Source organism: Monodelphis domestica, chromosome 3 (assembly GCF_027887165.1).
Source record: "Monodelphis domestica isolate mMonDom1 chromosome 3, mMonDom1.pri, whole genome shotgun sequence".
In the NCBI taxonomy this organism is placed as follows: Eukaryota; Metazoa; Chordata; class Mammalia; order Didelphimorphia; family Didelphidae; genus Monodelphis; species Monodelphis domestica.
In genome coordinates, this window is record NC_077229.1 from 530,482,565 (window position 1) to 530,504,159 (window position 21,595).

Genomic DNA, 21,595 nt, shown 5'->3' on the forward strand with positions numbered 1-21,595 from the left:
TATTTCCCAGAATTCCCTATAATCTCACCTGAGTCTCCACCTGGGTGAGATCACAATGAATATTTAACTGGCTCTCTGCCTCACACCCATTGCAATGATGTAGTAAGTAAGCTAAGCGTGGGCACTCTGAATGGGCTAATCAGCCCTAAGCATGTGGTTTTCTTATTTTGTATTTCTTTATTCCTTGATTTCTAATAATCTTTAATAAACCTCATAAAATATAATATTTTTATTACTAGAGACTAATTTAATTTTTACAAAGGGCAGGGGGAGGGGAGGGAAGAATAGAATATGATTTTTGTAACCAAGGAATGATGTTTGAAATTGACCAAATAAAAAAATTAAAAAAAAAAAACCTGTACAAGAATATTCATAGCTGCGCTCTTTGTTGTGGCAAAAAATTGGAAAATGAGGGGATATCCTTCAATTAGGGAATGGCTGAAGGTACCTGTTGGTGATGGAATACTATTGTGCTCAAAGGAATAATGAACTGGAGGGACTCCATGGAGACTGGAACAACCTCCAGGAAGTGATGCAGAGCGAGAGGAGCAGAACCAGGAAAACATTGTACACAGAGACTGATACACTGTGGTACAATCGAATATAATGGACTTCTCCATTAGGGGCAATGCAGCGATCCAGAACAAATCGGAGGGATTTATGAGAAAGAAGGCCCTCTACATTCAGAGGAAAAACTGTGGGAACACAAACACAGAAGAAAAACAACTGTCTGATCACATTGGTTGATGGGGATATGATTGGGGATACAGACTCTAAATGATCACCCTGGTGCAAACATAACAATATGGAAATAGGTTTTGATCAAGGACACATGTAAAACCCAGTGGAAATGCACGTTGGCCCCAGGAGGGTTGGGGGACAGGGGAGGTTAAGAACATGACTCTTGTAACCAAGGACATATATTCTAAATTGACTAAATAAAATTTAAAAAAGAATGGCATCATATTGATTATATTAAATCGAATAACACTGCAGTTATATATATATATATATATATATATATATATATATATATATATATAGTTAGCCTCGTGTTTAATAAACGCAGACTCCAGTTACTTTGGGAAGGACTCACTATCTTGACAAAAAATGCTGGGAAATCAGAAAGCATTCTGGCTAAAATTAATATTAGATGAACATATACACCATATACAAAGACTAGCTCCAAATAGATGCATGACTTCAATGTAAAAAGTCACACCATAAACAAGTTAGAGGAAAAACGAAGAAATTACATTTTGGATTTATAGATAGGAGAAGAGTTCATGACCAAACAAGGTATAGAAAGGAACACAGAAAACAACATGAACAGTTGTAAAGACAAAAAAGTTTAAAGTTATTTGAAAATAAAAACAAAGCATCTAAGATCAGAAGGGAATTACTAAAAAGGAAAAACAAGTTGCAGAAAGTTTCTTATGTTTTATTTCTGATATATATGTAATGGATTCAAATTTATAAGAACCATTTCTACAATTGATAAAAGCCAATGGAACAAGTAGTTCCCAAAAGAAGATATTCTAAAAGCCATGTGAAAAAATGCTCTAAGTCACTAATTGCTGGAGAAATGCAAATTAAACCAACAATAAGGTTCCATTTCACACACATCAGATTCTCAAAGAAGGAAATGAAAAGTATCAAAGAGGCTATGAGAAAACAGGTACTGCGGATGGAACTGTGAACTAATATAAACATTCTGGAAAGCAATTCAGAACTATTCCCTAAAATCAATAAAGCATGCATAACTGACCTGGTGACAATTTTCCTTAGCCAAAAAGCTCAAATGAAAAAGAAAAGGACTTATATGCTCAAAAATAATTATAGTAAGTCTTTTTGTAATGGCAGAGAACTAAAACCAAAGTGAGTATCCATCAATAGGAGAATGGATATACATATTATGGTGTGTAAAGGCAATGGAAAACATTGTGCTGTTAAAAATTAAAGGGATAGTTTCAGAAAAACCTAAAGAAAACTGTATGAGCTGATGCAGAGTAAAGTGAGCAACACCAAGAGAACAATTCCAACCACAACAACAGAATGAGGACAAACAGCCATAAAAGACTTTAGAGATCTGAAAAATGCAATGGCCAACCAAATTCCCAAGGACTGATGACCTATGCTATCCATATCTTGACAGAGGTGATAGAGTCAAGGTGTAAAATGAGGTATAAATGTTTGGAAACAGACACTGCAAAAAGATGCCTTGTCTGACTATATAGCGTTATTAAAAGGGTCTTATTTTCTTTTATTAGGAAATGGAAGATAGGTAAGAGAAAAAAACAAATTCTTATTTATTGAAAAATAAAATGGAAAAAAAGAATAAAATGGAAATTCCACCCAAAATTATATTTATCAAGCACATTTACCAAGCCACACAGGAATTTCATGATTACAATTCCAAAATATTCTTTACAGAAATGGCTCTTGCTGTTTAGTCCTTTTCAATTTTATCTGACTCTGACTCCTTTTGGGGTGTTCTTGGCAAAGACACTGAAGTAGTTTGACATTTTCTTCTTCAGCTCACTTTACAAATGAAGAAAATAAGGCAAATGGTCACAAAACTAGTTAAGTGTCCAAAGTCATATTTGAAATCAGGTCTTCCTGGCCCCAGGCCCAGTTATTTTTCAACTGCACCACCTAAATTCCCCTTATAAAAATAAAATACAAATCAGTGGAAGGGAATTGTTTATGGTGAGGTTATCTGTGAAAAAAATTATAAAACATGAAGTTAATTCACACATCTGGCATCATACCAATCAATCAAAGGATAAATCTATTTAACTAGTCAGAATTTTAACTAAATTCGTACAGAGGATGATCTGGCCAACAATCTCAAGGGAATCAACGAGAAACAGGCCTAAAGGTAGTAAGATAACAAACTATACTACAAAGTAATAATCATCAAAACTCAATGGTGGTTGGAAAGTAGAAAAGCAGATCAACAGACCATATTAGGTATATAAGATCCAGAAGCAATGTAAAATTGCGGTAGTGTTTGATAGAACCAAGAAGAATTCTGTAGCCAAAAAATGCTGAGACCATTGAGCCAATCAGAAAGCGATCCAGAAGTGAGTCTTGTATCAGGATCTCAGACTCCCACAATGAGCTCTGAATGGATAGACGACCTTGACATGAGAGGGCGTATCCTAAGTGAAAGGCAATGGGAAGAGATACCTCCCAAAACTATGGAGAGGGGAAGAGTCCTTAACCAACTGGCAGCCAAGATTTTTCCCCCAGTTAAGTTTCCCATTTAAATCTATCGTTTTTGTTTGTGCAAAATCAATCCCACAAATAGTAAATTTTCTAGTGTATGATTCTATATAGTCCACCCTTGTTCTGTATTAGAAGGCCAACATCTTCCTATTAGGAGACAGACAGCCTGCTTCATTCCTGGTTCTCGAGACTTCGTTTCTGCATCATTTCTCCTCTACGATGGTCCCTCTGAAACACTGGCTGCTGCTGCCCAACATTTCTCCCCAATCCTCTCAGTTTTCCTGACAAAATTCTCCCAGCTGGCTGACTGCTCTTTCTCCATCCTCTTTACTGGATCATCATTCATATAGATGGTCTCCTAAATGTGGTACAACCCAAGATTCTTCCCTGAAGCTGCTTCTTCCTGCATGCTCTCCCAATGACTTCAACAGGTCTATACGGATGATTCGCCCACCTTTCTGACCTGGCCTATGGCCCAAGTACAGCACCATATTAGGAATAATCTATTGGATGTGGCAATGGACGGCCCCTACACATTTCAACTGCAGTAGACTCATTATCTTTCCCTAAACACTCGGGCCTCCTCTGAACAAGTTGACAGCTGCCGCATCATATAGACGACCCCACCAAAATAGCACTTACATTCACAGTCACTACTGTAGCTCATCCCCATATTACTTGGACAACTCGGAAATAGCCTGACTTCCTGGTCTGGTCTCTGGTCTCTTCCCTTTCTAATCCATCCTACATCACCGCAAAAGTGACATTCCTAAAGTATGACCGTGCCTTTGTCCCCAGTCACTTCCAGAAGGAATTTTTTTCACTGCTTTCTGGCATTAAAGTTCTTTACAATTTGGCTTCCGTTTCCCTTTCCACCATGGCCGGCTTATTATTAATTCACCTCATCGTCAAGTGAACCTGGACTTCTTGTCATTCTTCATATAGGTACAATTTGTCTTCCATGTCTAGAATATATTCCCCCTTCATCTCTACCTCCCAGCTAGTTTACCATTATATGTGGTTATATATGTAAAATTATATGTGTGTGTCCATACATATGTAGCTAGAATCACAAGTAAACATATACATAAATCCTATAAACACACACGTGTCCTTGCAGGTGTATATTTGTACAGAACATATTTTAGAAACGAACACGAGGCCTTTCCCAAGTCCTACCTTGTGGCTCTAACTGACTCCCCATCAAAAAGTGTATCTTGTACAAACACAGGAACTATATGAACACAACTACAAAACACTCGCCACACAACTAAAACTACACTTGAGCAATTGGAAAAACATTAACTGCTCATGGGTAGGACGAGCCAACATAATAAAAATGACCATCCTACCCAAACTTATTTATCTATTTAGTGCCATACCCATTGAACTACCAAAATACTTCTTCACTGATTTAGAAAAAACCATAACAAAGTTCATTTGGAAGAACAAAAGATCAAGGATATCCAGGGAAATAATGAAAGAAAACACATATGATGGGGGCCTAGCAGTCCCAGACCTCAAACTATATTACAAAGCAGCAGTCATCAAAACAATTTGGTACTGGCTAAGAGACAGAAAGGAGGATCAGTGGAATAGACTGGGGGAAAGCGACCTCAGCCAGATAGTATAGGATAAACCCAAAGATCCCAGGTCTTGGGACAAAAATTCACTATTTGATAAGAACTGCTGGGAAAATTGGAAGACAGTGTGGGAGAGACTAGGAATAGATCAACACCTCACACCCTACACCAAGATAAATTAAAAATGGGTGAGTGACTTAAACATAAAGAAGGAAACCATAAGTAAATTGGGTAAACACAGAATAGTATACATGTCATACCTTTGGGAAGGGAAAGACTTTAAAACCAAGCAAGACATAGAGAGAATCACAAAATGTAAAATAAATAATTTCGACTACATCAAATTAAAAGGCTTTTGTACAAACAAAACCAATATAACTAAAATCAGAAGGAAAACAACAAATTGGGAAAAAATCTTCATAAAAACCTCTGACAAAGGTTTAATTACTCAAATTTATAAAGAGCTAAATCAATTGTACAAAAAATCAAGCCATTCCCCAATTGATAAATGGGCAAGGGACATGGACAGACAGTTTTCAGATAAAGAAATCAAAACTATTAATAAGCACATGAAGAAGTGCTCTACATCTCTTATAATCAGAGAGATGCAAATCAAAACAACTCTGAGGTATCACCTCACACCTAGCAGATTGGCTAACATAACAGCAAAGGAAAGTAATGAATGCTGATGGGGATGTGGCAAAGTAGACACATTAATTCATTGCTGGTGGAGTTGTGAACTGATTCAGCCATTCTGGAGGGCAATTTGGAACTATGTCCAAAGGGCGACAAAAGAATATCTACCCTTTGACCCAGCCATAGCACTGCTGGGTCTGTACCCCAAAGAGATAATGGACACAAAGACTTGTACAAAAATATTCATAGCTGCGCTCTTTGTGGTGGCCCAAAACTGGAAAACGAGGGGATGCCCATCAATTGGGGAATGGCTGAACAAACTGTGGTATATGTTGGTGATGGAATACTATTGTGCTCAAAGGAATAATAAAGTGGAGGAATTCCATGGAGACTGGAACAACCTCCAGGAAGTGATGCAGAGCGAGAGGAGCAGAACCAGGAGAACATTGTACACAGAGACTAATACACTGTGGTATCATCGAACGTAATGGACTTCTCCATTAGTGGTGGTGTAATGTCCCTGCACAATCTGCAGGGATCCAGGAGAAAAAAACACTATCCAAAAGCAGAGGACAAACTGAGGGAGTGGAAACACCAAGGAAAAGCAACTGCCTGACTACAATGGCTGAGGGGACATGACAGAGGAAAGACTCGGAGCGAACACTCTGATGCAAATACTAACAACATGGCAATGGGTTCAAGTCAAGAACACATATGATACCAGTGGAATCACACGTCGGCCACGGGGGTGGGGGTGGGAGGGAGGAAAAGAAAATGATCTTTGTCTTTAATGACAAATGCATGGAAATGATCAAATAAAATACTATAAAATTAAAAAAAAAAAGTGTATCTTGTGTTGCGTGTCGGGTCCCCATAGCCAGGAGTGTGGCTATCAGCCAATCCACGCGGACTCCCACGTCTACGTGCTCTTTCCCTCGGCGTGCTACGCGCTGGCCTCTCCCTCCCTCCTCGGTCCCCACCCAGGAACACCCAGCCTTCAGCTTCAAGGGTGGGCTCCAGCTCTTTGGACTGCCTACAGTTAACTGAGACCTCACATGAGGTGGCCGGGCTGTCCGTGACTGTCTTAAATGCGTGCCTATCGCCATCTAAGAAATGCTGGCTGAATCAAAGGCTTCTGCCCTCTCTTCCCTGGGGTCATGGGGCAGCGTTATCTTGGGTTCTCCTCCTGGCTGGCCCTTCCCTTCTGCCTTAGAATTCATACGAAGGGCTGGTTCCACAGGGTCCCCCCAGGGAGGAAGGGTCGGAGCCACACTTGAACCCAGAACCTCCCATTCCAGGCCTGGCTCTCTCCAGTGAACCACCCCATTGCTTACTAATCGTCATCCTGGTACCCATCAAAGCTCTGTCCCGACGACCTCCTCTCCTGCCATGCCTCAGTGATCCCCCATCTCAGATACCGCCTCGGCAGCTCCTCCGAACCTCTCTTCGTTGGGGGCACCACAAAGGCTCCCCACCTCACCGCGGAGCTCTGGCAAAGCTTTCAGAGAGCACCTTCCCAAACTCAAGTCCAGCCGCCCGACAGCAGGGGAGGGAAGGAAAGGGGGGATGGCGGCACATCCTCGCCCCCAGGACCCTGGAACCTCGCTCCCTTGCCGGCCTCCCTGCCGTGGCCAACCACGACCCAAATCTCCCTGTTCCGGGTGCGGGTCCACCTCTGAAATCTTGTCTGGGCTCCCCCTCGCCCACAAGCCCTCTTTCAGGCTGCCAGGCTTCTTGGGCACCCAGCTCCAAGCCACGCCTGCTGGCACGCTGTCCCTCCTTCGCGGGAACTGTCCAGCTAAGCTGCCGGCGGGCTCTTGGGCTTCAGTAGCTTTCAGCGGTTTTCTGGCCCCGCGAAGCCTCTCTTCTGGCCCAGATGGACGGACCGAATGCCAGGCGGTTCCCAGGCGCTCGTTGGCTCTTACTTCTTGTTCGCAGGGCCCGATGCATCCGGGCCAGGCTGACTATTTGGTGAAAAGGCTTTGCAATCGCAGCTTATCCTGAAAGGTCGTGCAGAGGGTCTCCTGGTTCGTGGCTTGGCTGGCCTTGGTTTCGAGGATCAGACCTAAGTCTGGGAGGAGCCCTTTGGGCCTGCTGCAGGCTCCTGGGCCTGCCCTTTTACCTTGGAAGGTTTTTAGGAGGCGCTTTGGGGGGGGGGGGGGGGCCACCATGGAGGGCTGAGCCAAGGAGAAGACTTGGGGAGAGAGCACACATGGGATCAGCGGGTGCCTCTATCCGTGCTTCCGGTCATCCCTCGTCGGCCTTGGACCCCCCAAGGAGGAGCACAGAAAAGGCTTGTAGTGCTTTCAATCCAGCAAACATATATGTGCACCTACTATGTGCATAGCACTGTAGATGGAGTGCCCACCCGGAGTCTTGAAATCTGACCTTACTAGCTGGGTGACCCTGGGAAAGTTACTGAACCCGGCTGGCCTCGGTTTCCTCATCTGTAAAATGAGCTGAAGAAGAAAATGAAAAGCCACTCCAGTTTCTTTGCCAAGAAAGTCTCAAATGGGGTCACAAAGGGTTCAGAAATGACTGAAAAGTGACTACACAACAACTTGAAAAGAACCCCCACACATGGCACAGAGGAAGACAGGGAACGCGCATTTGTTTTGACTGGCAATTATTTGTTATAAAAGAGGGTGCTCCTTTAGCCGGGCAGATTCGGTGGGTAGTAAGAGAGCCCCTCTCCCCATTAAAAACGCACAGAGAATCAATGAAAATATTCAGAACAGAGGGGAAAGGGAAGAAAAGGGCACAGTCAAGCAGGGCAGTTTTAGTCCTACCATGTTCAATTTTGAACACACATTTTAAAAAACAAACTTTGAAACTTACTTTTTCTTATATAATCCTTTTTTGTTCTTTGAACATTAAAATGTCAACATATCTGCTGATAATTAAGTTCATAACAAAAGGTATTTTTAAGTATCCACATAGAACTACGGATCCTTGAAATAACAGTTTGTCCATGTTAAACTGAAGTGTATTAGCTCTTGGCCTTCACTATTTTTTAAATCATGATTTAATCATTCAACAAAACAGCTAACTGGCTCCGTTTTCTAAAGATTCCAAATTTTATAACCATAATATAAGTTTTTAAGTCACTTAGGATCAAGTTTTAGGACAGAGACCTATTACGTGTGACCTTCCTCTAGGATGGGTATCCAAAAATCAACCCCTCTAAGGTGAACAAATTATGACTAAAAATAACTACAATATTATCTGACCCACATGTCTACCTTTTTTCCTCTCAGGAGTATTTTAGAATTTTTTATCAACTTCCTTGCTTAAGTCCTGACTTAACATTTATATCATTTCCTTGTCTACTAGCATAAAAATTCATTATGAATACTCGAAGGCTCTCTTCCTCCCTCCATCTGAGCAGGCCAATCTTCCTGGACTTTTGGGCTAGAAATTCGTACCTCGGACGTCTCCTTTTAAGTGGCCATTTTGCTAGGTTAGTTCCCGGACAACAAAACTACATCGTCTGTAAACAGGTCTGGCCTGGTGGATCCTGCCAGACCTGGCATTCCACTAGCAGCCCCCGGGAGGTAGAGGAATGTTCTAACTATCAAAGATGAGTGTGAAAATACCTTTAGACCAACACGGCACTCCGTTGGCATGGGATTGTTATTCGAGGGCAGCGCAAAGAGATCTATTCGTCCAAGAAAGCCAGGATTTTTTTCTGACTCTCTCAGTCTGTTTCCACGCCCTTGATTTCAGTCCAAAATCAAACTAAGGAAAAGTGACCAGGAAGCCTCTCAAGAGGACTCCCGTCATGGCCGCCTTCATTCCTACTCCGGTGCTGCAGCAGCACCTGCCCCCACGACAAATGTGTGTGACCAACTATAAACTGGGCCTCGCTATGGCAGGGCAATCTTCATCACTTCACTGCGATACATCTGCCCTGTCTTCATCCATCCTCAAACTTCCCGCTCATTCTCTCTTCCCGAAGTCCCATTTGCCGTGACTCCCCGGCTTTTGGTCCTCCAATGGATTCTGCCAGTCCACCCCTGGCTCCACACCACACGAAGGGAGGACCCCCTCCACGTCCACGTGATCCCCGTCTCTCCTTGCTTCTCCAGGGGTCTGCCCCTCTCCCATCCCCCACCGTCTCATTTTCAGTCTGTCCGTACTGTCTGGCCTGTATCCTCACAGCTGTGCATCCCCAGAACACTCCCCGATTCATCCCTTGGCAAAGTGTTTTCTAGGCTCTATGGATCCTTTGGACCGGCCTTGCTATTCCTAGGGAGCTTGGGGGAGGTCCACGCAGGCACAGTCACACCTCGGCCGCTCACAATCCCCGGAAGTCTGCAATATCCAAATAAACTCGGGAAAGACTAGCCAGCGCCAGGCAAGGATTTCCAGCCCTCCAGCCTCCTGCCATCCACAGCGCTTATTTTCGGGGGGGAAAGGGGGAGGGGATGTAACAAAAAATCCAGAATCCTCAGGACAAGACAGGAGCTGCTAACCAAGTCAGCAACGGGCTCACGAGGGCCTCGCCGTAAGGAAAGCCACGTCCCATTCTACTGGAAAAGCCCTCAAATTCTACAAAGCCGCATTCACCTCAAAGAGCAATTCCTGAGTCATTCACGCTGTAGTTACGGAGGGGGAGAGGCGGGGGGCGGGGGGGAGCAGTCGGCTAGGGTCAAAGGAGCCTCCCCCGAGGGTCCCCCTCCCCTTCCAGCCAGGCCCGTGAGCCCCGGAAGCCCGGTGTGCGGTCACCTTTGTTCTCCTCCTCCAGGTAGCGGACTCTCAGCTCCTCGTCGCCTTTGGCTTCCGAACCGTAACTCCTGCTGAGGCCTGACCCCGCACTCACAGAAGGCCAGCAGCGACGCTCAGATGTTCGCCACAGGCGCTGCCCCGACCCCCTTGTCACTAGCCCCGGACCCAACCGGGCAAAATAGGCAGCCAGCAAGCGGACGCGGCATCCCTGGAGGACTCCTAGACCGCCAGCCACCGCCATGCTGTCTGTTTACAAGCCCAGGCCCCGCCCCTCTGGCCCCAACCGCCCCAAGGACGCTCCGGCGCCTCGGTCCCCCGGGTCTGTTCCGGGTTATTCAGCCTCCCCCCAGGAAAGGCCGGCCGCCGTTGTGACGTCACTTCCTCTCGCTGCACACTCGTTCTGAAGGCTCGGTGTAGGGTTACCTTCCCCAGCCTGAGATTTGGCCGCGGAAGAATGTTTCCCAGATTGCACTGCTTCAGCCGGACCTGCCGAGGTTGTCGGAAATTCTGGTGACCGCCGTGACTGGAACTTCGCTAGAGCCGGTAGTGAGTGTCCCGAGGCTGCGAGAAGCCAGTTTGCGTACCCGGCAAAAAGCTCTTTTTCTCCGAGGACACCTCGAGAAACGAATCGGTCGTCTGAGCCAGGCTAAATTCAGAACTGGGCGGCTCAGCCACGACTTGCAGGAGCCTCTTAGCGTGTCCACGATTCTCAGGAGGCCCTCAAATTGGGGCGACGGCAGAAATCGGGCTGGGCTGAGCCCAGCTTCTCTCTAGGCTGGACCCGCGCAGAACAGGGCGGCCCCGTGGATGCCTGACGTTCGTGGAGAACCCGAGAAAATCTCCGTGTCAGCAGCACTTCTGTACGAGAAAAGCACCCCGACAGGACGGCATAGGAGGAAATTGAGCGGCTCTTTGCCCCACACAAGGGGACACAGTTACCAAAAGTATCCAAAAAGGGGTCGAGGTCACGCTGGGCCGAGCTAAGCAAAACGACCCGCTGCCTCGATTGCTTTACTGCGAATGAGGAGGCACTGAACGGCTTCTCAAGCTGCCAAAGGGCGACTTTAGACAGCTAGAATTCATCTGGAAGACCAAATGTCAAGAACAAGAGACTATGTAAAAGCAAACACACAAACCTTAAGCAAAGTGATCTGGCAATACTGGATTTCCAACGATTCTACAAAATAGCAATTTTCAAATAGTGCCGTACTGGATAAGGAATCAAGTGATTGGTTAGTGAAATAAATTAGTACACAACACATACAAATAAATGAAGAGGACAGCTGGGTGGCTCAATGGATGGAGAGTCAGGCCTACAGACGGGAGGTCCTGGGTTCAAATCTGGCCTCAGACACTTCCCAGCTGTGTGACCCTGGGCAAGTCACTTAACTCCCATGGCCTAGCCCTGACCACTCTTCTGCCTTGGAGCCAATACACAGTATTGACTCCAAGACAGAAGGAATAAATGAAAATAACTGAAGAAAATTAGGGAATGGTGGGGAAAAAATGAATTGTCAGAACTGTCAATATTCACCACAAAAGAAGATAGCAGGGATAAAGGAGGTAAAGTAGATAAACGCTGGTTGCATTAAATTAAAAGGTTTTTTTGCAGAAACAAAACCAATGTAGCTTAAATTAGAAGGAAACTAGGGGAATTTTGACATCAAGATTCTCTGATGTATGGGACCTGATCCAATTTATGAAAATAAGAACTCCTCCCCAACTGATAAATGATCAAAGGATATGAACTTCTTTTTCGAAGCAGAAATTGAAGTGATCAACCATATGAAAAAATCATTATTGATTAGAGAAATGCAAATGTAAACACCACATCTGTCATATTAACTAACAAATTAAAATGAAAATGGCAAATGCCTGGGGAGATGCAGGAAAGTAAATGCACTAATGTACTGTTGGTGTTGTATTCTGGAACCATAACCAAAGGGCAATTAAACTGTGACCCTTTGTCCTAGCAATACCACTAATTATGTCCATATCCCAAAGATACCAAAGAAAGAGGAAAAGAACCCATGTGTAAAACAAATATTTATAGCAACTCTTCTTGTGATACAAAAACATTGGAAATTGAGGGGATGCCCATCAGTTGATGGATTGTGGAACAAGCTTGTGCATATGATGGTGGCAAAATACTGTGCCTATAAGAAGTGAGAAAGGGGGATGGTTTCAGAAAAAAACTGCAAAGACAATTGATACAAAGTGAAGTAAGAACAAAGATAACATGTACAGTAATAAAAATGTCAAAATGCCAGACAACTATGATTAATACAATGATCCAAGAAAATTCCAAAGGACCCCTAATGAAAAATTCCGTCTACCCCAGAGAGAAAACGGATGGATTATTAGTGCAAATTGATGCCATTTTTTCAATTTTGTTAGTTTTCTTAACTTTTATTATAGTATAGCTGATGTTGAAATATGTTTTGTATGACTTTACATATATAATGGATATCATATTGCCCTCTCAATAAGTGCGGGAGGAAAAGAATTTGGATTTCAAAATTTAAAATGAATATAAAACAAAACAAATGCATAATATAGATATGTGTATAGCATACATGTTTGCGTATATGCCTTAATGTGGTATATCTATCTCTAGAGATAGACGTATATATGCCAAGAAATATATATATATAAATATATGGACAGATTTTGTGTGTGATGTGTATGTACTTGTGTATGGAGTATATTTGCTAAAGGAGAGTGTCTTTGGGAGAATGGAAGGTAATAGTGGATAGCTTTACTATTGGTATGTAAAAACAAATATAGTAGTATATGTAAAGCAAGGAGAGTAAAAACAGAGAAAGAAAACTGTAGATCACTATCCATAATGAACATTGATGCAAAAAACTTCAAATCTTTTTTTAAATGACAGAAACCAAACACATATATATTATGTACTATTTCTAGTTTGAATTTATATCAAGAATGAAGGATTGGTTCAATATGGAGAAAAGTATTAACAATTGAAACCATCATACCAATAAAAAGGAGAAAACTCAATTATATCACTGGATGCAGAAAAAGAGTTTGAAAAAATGCAAGAACTATTATTTTTAAATGCTAAAAAACCATGTAAATACATAATAAATCTAAAACTCAGAACTAAAAAAAGCACATCTAATAGGAATAATTTATACTCTTATTCAATATTATGAGTAAAGAAAAGATCCAGTGTCACTACTATTTGAAATAGTGCTAGAAATACAAGTCAAGCTTAAGGATAAGGAGAAAAAACAAAATTATCACTCTTTGCAGAGGATATGAAACTTAAAGAGTCAACTAAAATTAAATGAGGCAATAACCAGCAAAATTACAAAATTTAATAAATTTACCTAAATCAATTTTTATTTTAATGAACAAAAGCCACCAGGAAGCAATAGGGATATTCTATTTAAAATAACTACAGAGCTTTTGGGTCTGAGAGAAAGGAGCATCCAACTGAGGCCAGTTCTCTTACCCTAATTTTGTGCCTCTGCTTGGGGCAGAAACCTAGGCTAGCCAATTATGACCTATATAGCATGAGAAGCAGCTGAAAGAGCTTTGAGGTAGAGTTAGAAATAGAAGGAAGCTGCTCTCCAAGAAGAGGGAATCAAAGTGAGTGGAGAGAAATGAAAGGAAAAAGCCTAAAATTACCAAAGCTCCCTAGAAGAACATTCAATTAAAGACCTTGATCATAAGCAGATAAACCAACAGAGAAGATATTAATTGATAGGAAATTTGCTTGGATATCAGGAGAAAAGAAGTCAGACATATTCTAATAAGTATACAAGACAAAGGAAAACAACACCTGAGGAAGTAGATGACCCTGTGGATTGCTAAGAAAGAATGGGACCACCTCAGGATGTTCTTGAATAGTTAAAAAGAGAAATAACAATTGTGAAAGCAGAATTTATGGCTTGCACAGCAGAAATAATTGGCACAATAGAAAAATTTGAATCTACAATGGCAAGTCTCTTCAAAGAAAAAGAAAGGATAAATGATTGGGGGATACAAATACCTAGAAGTGAAGGTCAGTCTAGAAGAAAAGAAGAAGAAAACAATAATATTTAAAAGGAAGCGCGCTTTCTTGTCAAGCAAAGCATTTATTTCAAAGACAGAATGTGTCTATACAAATGATTACAAGCTCCCCAGAACATAAAAAGTGGAAAATCCTAAATCATGATGAAAGAAATAATATAAGAAAATTGTGCCTGGAAATTAGTGGTGATGGACAGATCAAGTGAAGATTTTTGAGAATAGGGGAGATAAGTGTCCATGTGTATGTATGTATGTGCATGTGTAGGTGGTAGAGAAGTAGTCAGTAGAAAAGGACAATCTTTCCATTCTTTTTCATTCCATTCTTTTTCCTTCTGATTTCATATTTTTACATTCAAATTATTATCCTTTTCAAATAACCTACTGCCATTTTGGGGGTCTCTGTCCTTTGTTGTAAACTAGTCTGGTTAGACTTCCTGATCTCTAATTTCTACCCTTTTAAAAATATTTTCCTTTATTTCTTGATTTATTCTTCCGACATTTTTAAGTGCTGCTGGCATTCGTTCCACTGGAGTTTCAGGGGGGCTTGAACATTTGTTGTGATGCTTTTACTTTTTTTCAGGATATTTTTATTCAATTTCCTCTGCTGCCAAATTCTTTTGTACTGAGATGGATATTTTCTTCAAATAGTCAGTTTTTGTCTGACTCAATAAATCAATCTATGTTATCCTTATTACCTTTTCTTTCCCTTCAAAAGGCCCAGAACTTGTATGCTTCTCTGCCAGGGTTTGTTCTGCTCAGAACCCCAGATTTCAATTAGGACTATTTCTGAAAGGGAGAGTGGCCAAAGAGATTGAATCTCTTCTTTGTATCCTCCTGCTGGTTCATTGTTTCTCTTGTGCTACATTACTATATTTTCATTAGGGACGGGTTTTTGATCTCCTTCCTCTTCCTTTTTGTACCTCAGGTTCTCCATTCCTCATTTTGGTCGTGAGATTGCCTTCCATCTATTGTTATAAGAAGCCTAACAGAGTTTTAAGCAGTGAGCGATCACTGTTCTTTCCCTATCAGAGAACGCTCAAAACTCAACCCTTTTGAAATGTGCAGAGCTGGTAAAGTGACCTCTTGGTCATCCCTGTAGAATATTTCAGGATGGGAAATCGCAATATGGGAGGCCAGTTCTGGAGTTGTGAGTGGTGAACAGTAAACATAGCACAAGTGTGTGCTGAGATCTAGTATGATTACGACAGCACAAAACCAGGTAGAAGTTGACAGACGGTGCACACGGTCTCTGAGTGGACATCTTTGTGAATCCCTAAATGCTGGCTAATCCTTCATTTAGGAATCGCAAAGGTAGGGAGGATGCAGCTTTCCCGAGTTCTCCCGGTGTCAGTGGTGTCCCTCCTCAACCTTTTCAGTCTATCCAGTATTTTACTTGAAATATGAGTAGAAAGGAAACTCCAAGACAAGATCGATGACCCTTTTGTCAGTCTCTGGTACTGTAAGGGTGGACCTTAAACTGTACCCAAAGTCCCTCACTTTGCTGTCGTTGTTGTATGGAAGGGCCAGTTGTGACAGCTGAATGGCCGGGAAGAAAGGCATGTCTTCTTAGAAAAGCATAACCAAGGAGTCAGTTGTAAAAAGCACCAACCTGGTTTCTTTACGGTTATTTATGTCTATATATAATAAAGGTCAATAAAAGGTAAGCAGGAAAGGTCCCTAAACTAAGACGTTTCTGTGTCCACCCAACCAAGTCCACCGTCTTCCATTGGGCACAAACCGACTCTGTTCTCACATTTCTAACTCAACTCATCCCATTGCTGAATATCCCTCTTGTTCGTGTTAGGACTGCCTCCCCCTAACTACTCGGGTTAGTTCTCACAATCCGATTCAGTCAAGGCCTAAAGGCTGGTCAAGCCCGGAGCTGCAGAGGAGCAAAAGCAGGACTTGATCTTCTTGAAGCAGCTCTACCTCAACCCCTCCAACTTCCTCCTCTCCCTGCAGCTGACGCACCAGCTAGAGGAGTTTCCACGAGCCGCAGATCTTCCCCCTGTCGGGACAGGACACATGGGAGAGAGGGCCAAAGCCAGCCCCCTGAGCTTCCTCCCCTCGGAAACCAACTGCCGGAAGGAGAGTTCTAATACCTGAAGCCTCCAGGGCATTCCATCAGGCTCTGAACTGCCAGATGCTCCTGTGACGCCACATCAATTCTTCCTAGTAGCATCGCTTACAAATGAGTGCGTATCCATAGGCAACACAGGGCTACGGTGGAGCGAGATGGCGAAAGTCAGTGCGTGACCGATTCCAGAAGGTCCTTCACGTGAAATGATGGTAGATTAGAGACGGAGACAGAATATTCAGTGGAGAACACATCTGTGTGGGTGTTGGTGATGCTTCATGTATGGAACAGATTGTCCTCAGAAATCTCTTCAACGTGGCAGGAGTTCGCTACCAAGATCAGCACGGATGCTTCTATTCTGATGGGGCGGTGGTGGTGGTGTGAGTGAACCGTCCCCTCTTCGCACAGGAGGATGCCATGTGGAGTGGTTGTGAGTTCTTCATAGTTGTAATTCTAGGATAGTTCAATGTTGGCCCAAGTGATGATCCTGGAAGGCCTTTTGTGCTTCTCTTACTGTACGCATTAGAGTTCTGAACTCGGGAAATGGCTGCTTTAGCACAGGCAGTCACTGTTAGTGCAGGGCTCAGTCTGGGGCTGAGCCTTCGAAGTTGCTCTCTCCGGCACCTTTGGCAGTAATTACGGTCTAGAACTTGGAATCAGGCTATGTCACGAGGCCTGACCCAGGTTCAAAACCTGGAACCACCCAGCACCGCCCCCTCTTCTCATTGGCGTCCGTAGTCCAGGCTCCGCTGCTGCCCCTTGTCTATCAAGTGACTTCGACCAACAAGAAGTGTGCTCTGCTCTACTTTGAATGTGGTCTTGGGTTGTTTTTCCCTTGGTATATAAGTTGTGAGATTCCCTTTTATGGTGAGAATGGCCCTCTTGCAATAAACCTATTTTTTTTTTACTTGGAGACTTGGTTTCTCTTATTTGCTTTTCTGGGCTTAGGGATGAATGCAACACGAGGAGATGTGATTTCTTTGGGATGTTTTCTTTCAATTAATATGTATGATGTCCTGAGTCCAGTACTACAGACTTGTGGAGAATAAACATTCCACATCCAAACATGAAGCGGATCAACTTGATTTTTCAAATGTGTCTAGTGCAATGTCTTGGTAAAGTGCCATCCTGAGAACAGATTGTTCTGAGTAAGTCATGCTATAGATGAACACAAAAGCAGATGTTCTTCAAGCTTCAGTTAAAGATGTAAATCCACACAAGATGATTTCATTTTTTAAAAACCAAATCTATAAAAATAAATTATTATACTTGTCCATCTTGTGCTGGTGTTATGACAATTCACTAGTTAACTGTCATAAAAGAGATTACTGTAATATTTAAGTCAGTATCAATAAGTATTAATTGTATAAAGTTTATTAATAATCACTTGAAGTAGAAGACATTTTTTAAAAAAGAAATAGAGGTTAAAAGCCTAATTTTCTAACTAAAGTAAGGCCATGGGTGTAAATTCTCTTGCCTGGCTAAAAGCCAGCTTCAGCAGCCACATTCAAGGAGAGGGGGGGGATCACACCAAAATTCTACTCCCCTACGTTAGCACATAGCATAAACACGCAGATGGGATGCTGAGAAAGAGAGTCCTGAGGAGCACATTCTATCCACATATTACTAAGATGAAAACTGCACTAGTTGGAATAGTTCATATTATGAACAATATTTTCAGCATTTAATATTATCATAGAATAGCTAATATTAGATGTCACCATTCAACACAAATACCCCAGGACAGTTCATCTTGTGAATAACCTACGAGTCCTACAAAGAAAGAAGTTGCAAATGATATAGTTGGTGTTTTGCAAATGCTGTAAAAAAAATACCTGAAATTAACATAATCGAATCCAAAATGACAAAATAGGACCAAAGGCTTGACTTCAGACCTGGAATACTCCACTCCCAATTTTATAATTCCTCAATAGAGGCAAGATTTACCACTTTGACAGGGGACTGTTTTTATGTAGACATACACAGGTACCGACATACACATTTTGTACACACACACACACATTTATATATCAACAGAGGTGTTTCTGAGTTTTGCGGACAGACAGTCCCAAGATGGCCATATCTTAGAGGGTGTCATACACCTTCATCCAAAGTTAAAACCCTCCAATCTTTTCACTCCCCCTTAAAGACAGACTGTTTTATCTTATAGCAGTCGTTTCCCTATCCAAGAGATACTCTCTTAAAATGAAAGTATCCCTGGGCAGATTTTCTGCCTTCTTACTGTTGGAAGTACTTCCAGTACTAGAAGTAACTTCTGTTGGAGTAAGATGAGCATTTTGACATCTTGGCAGTGCGCCTTGGTCCAGTTTTTCTGAAGTGATATTCGATAGACTTAGAGTTGGAAGGGAACGTGGAGACTTTGGCTTCTTAGTCATCATGTTTTGTGGATTCGTTTTCTTTCTTCTCTAATTAGTGCTTGTTGAATAGCATGAAAAAGAAATCTTTTATAAGCCAACTAAGCTATGCTACTAGGCTTGAACTTGGAGAGCCACACTTTGACCTCTTTTCTTGTTCTTAAAGCTTTCGCACATTCACACGAATTGCCCGTCTGCATTAGTGGAAGCATTTTCTAACCTCAATCAATAAATTAAAAAGAAGTCTTGAAGGGGAGCACGAGGGAAGAAAAGCAGCCACTTTCATCCTTCAGCTAGAATCTAGAATTCAAATAACTCTTTTCAAGCTCCTATTGGGAAGGCAAGGTGTTCACGAAACATTGGCACCCTCAGTGAGGGCTGGCTGACCCTTTGGAGGACTGCTTTTCTGCTTTGGTTCCCAGCTATCGCCCAAAGGAGCTGAAGCATACCCAGAACCCCTCCCCCCAGTCAGGGCAAGCAGGTAACCCCGGCTGAGAGTAAGGGACGCACCCCAAACCTGTTGGCGAGTTACAGGGCCATCTACTCCTAGGGGAAGCAGGGGCTGAAGACTACTTGTTCCAATGGCCACGAAAGCAGCAGAAGCTGCACTGCAGAAAACTCAGAGCTTGGCCAGACATGGAAAGGGCCAAGGCCATCCACTGCCTCCTGAGCCCTCACCAGCCATCTTGACTTTTGTCTTTCTGCTGGAATTTAAGGACACTGGAAGAAAGCACAAAGCCAACAGTTGTCTGCAACTCTGCCTCACTTAAATCCAATCTGCACATGAGTCAAAAGACATCCCGAGTGATGTAATTTTGGTCCTCTTCAAAGATGAGGCACCAAGTTTCTCTGAGTTTTTGGGAACTGATAAAGAAGGAAAAGAAAAACATGTTTTGGAAATAAAATGCTTCTGTATTTGAAGTAATTTGTATCTTCCATTGGACTGAAAGAGTCTTTTTAAAAGCCCGATAAATAAGCAGTATTAAAAAAAGGCTAATTTACTACTTTACTTCACTATGAGACGGATCCTCTCATTTTTATAAATATTAATAAATAATGTCTAGTACTAGAAATGATGTGTTTGGAATTTCGGCTCTGAACAGCCAGTATGTTTTATAGGTATATTTCTACAAATTACATTGCAAAAATTTAGCAGGAAACTCAAGTGCCCCACAATGTGCAATGGAAGTGCCAAATATGAGTGTTTCTGGACTACTAATCGTATGGCATTTTGATTGATTGTTGAACCAAAAACTAAAGTGTACCCTTAAAGATCTAACCAGTGTTTTAAAGAAAGATTTCTCCCTCCCTTCCTTCTTCCTTCCTTCTTTCTTCCTTCCTTCTTCCTTCCTTCTTTCTTCCTTCCTTCCTTCTTTCTTTCTTCCTCCTTCCTTCCTTCCTTCCTTCCTTCCTTCCTTCCTTCCTTCCTTCCTTCCTTCCTTCCTTCCTTTCTTCCTTCCTTTCTTCCTTCCTCCCACTCTTCCTCTTCTTCCCCACTCTCTCATCTATTGAAATGCTGCTGCAAAGATTTCCTACAAAGATCATAGATACGAATCATTTCCTTCCAAAAATATTTCTGTTCTTGATTGAGTACTTTAGTTTTAGTAAATATGACTTTTATGGGATGCTTTTATTTAACTAATATACATTCATTATATACCAGGTGCTATAAAAGCACATTAAAAAAGACATTCTATAACTAACTATGAAGTGGATCAATTTGATTTTTAAATGTCTAAAGTGAAGTGGAACTGAGGTAGTGTGGCAAAGGGTGTGCCTTTAGTTCAAGGGGATATGTCCTACCTCTGCTTTTACGATATGTTCTGAGTATATCGCTATAAAAGCTTGTAAATTTTAAATTTAAATTAATAACAATATCTCCATGTTCTGATTTTCCATAGAGTTTTATTAATAATCACCAAAGATAGAGAAAGCAGATTAAAGCCTAATCTAACCTAACTGACCACTACCTAGCTCTCAGTCAGTCTCCCCAGCCCTGCTCTGGGAAACAGAGAGAGAGGGCAGTGTCAAACCAAAACTTTTATCCTCTGCACCCCCCCCCCATGCATGTATATTCGTTCTCGTCTGTCCATTTCTGCAGCATAAGCATGCAAATGGGATTCTAGGTAAGATGACCCAGGTCAGAAGAGCTTTGGGGAGAGAATTCTATCTACACAGCTAATTCATGTTAAGTGGTAAAGTGATGCCAGGGAACTAATCATTAGTAATTAATATTGCAATTAATAGCTATGACATTATTTTAATGACAAGTCATCACAAGAATGGGGGCTATAAGATAAGAACCCCATAGTGCTTCAGGAGTAACTGTAGAACCTAAAGGGAGAAAGAGAACTTATCTTCCTTAGGAGGCTTCAACTTATCAGTGGGGAAGGAGAGGGGATAAGGATCGTTAAGATTGTATGAGCAACAGCCCATACTCTAGTATTATTTTCTTTCATTTACTCATTTCACAACACCTAAGAAGCATCCCAAACTTCCAAACCTCCAGAACTGTGAAAATAGCAATGCAAAAAAGCTTGAAATGAGACAGAGACCCTCCCCCTGATGCCAAAAACAGAATCAATACTAATAAAGTTTAAAATCAAGAAATAGGATGGAAAATGAACCAAAAAAAAATAACCTGGGGGTAACTGAGTGGCTCAGTGGATTGAGAGCCAGATCTAGAGAGGGGAGGTCCTAGGTTCAAATCTGGACCCAGACACTTCCTCATTGTGTGACCCTGGGCAAGTCACTTAACCCCTGTTGCCTAGCCCTTACCACTCTTCTGCCTTGGAACCAATAAGAAATAGAAAAAGAATAATAACCTGGCCATAAAATACTACTACGCTGAAAGGGAAGATTGAGACACAATTTCAGAAGAAGACAATGAAGTCAAAACAGATTCCAACACAGCCTCAAAGGGGAAA

The 21,595-nt window shown here is 42.1% G+C and overlaps 1 protein-coding gene across 8 annotated transcripts in view; it reads right to left on the reverse strand.

Moving 5' to 3' along the window:
- Positions 1–17,201, reverse strand: part of LOC100028211 (methylglutaconyl-CoA hydratase, mitochondrial) — a 104,623-nt gene extending 87,422 nt beyond the window's left edge. For 6 of the 8 annotated variants that reach the window (XM_007486214.3, XM_007486215.3, XM_007486213.3 and 3 more), the window contains exon 1: positions 10,179–10,510. In XM_007486214.3, coding sequence (XP_007486276.1) covers positions 10,179–10,419 — 241 coding nt within the window. In that variant the 5' untranslated portion in view covers positions 10,420–10,510. Of the gene's footprint in view, positions 1–10,178 lie in introns of all 8 variants that reach the window. The other 2 variants (XM_001378267.4, XM_056825013.1) reach the window with 2 other exon arrangements.
- Positions 17,202–21,595: the final 4,394 nt, after the last annotated feature.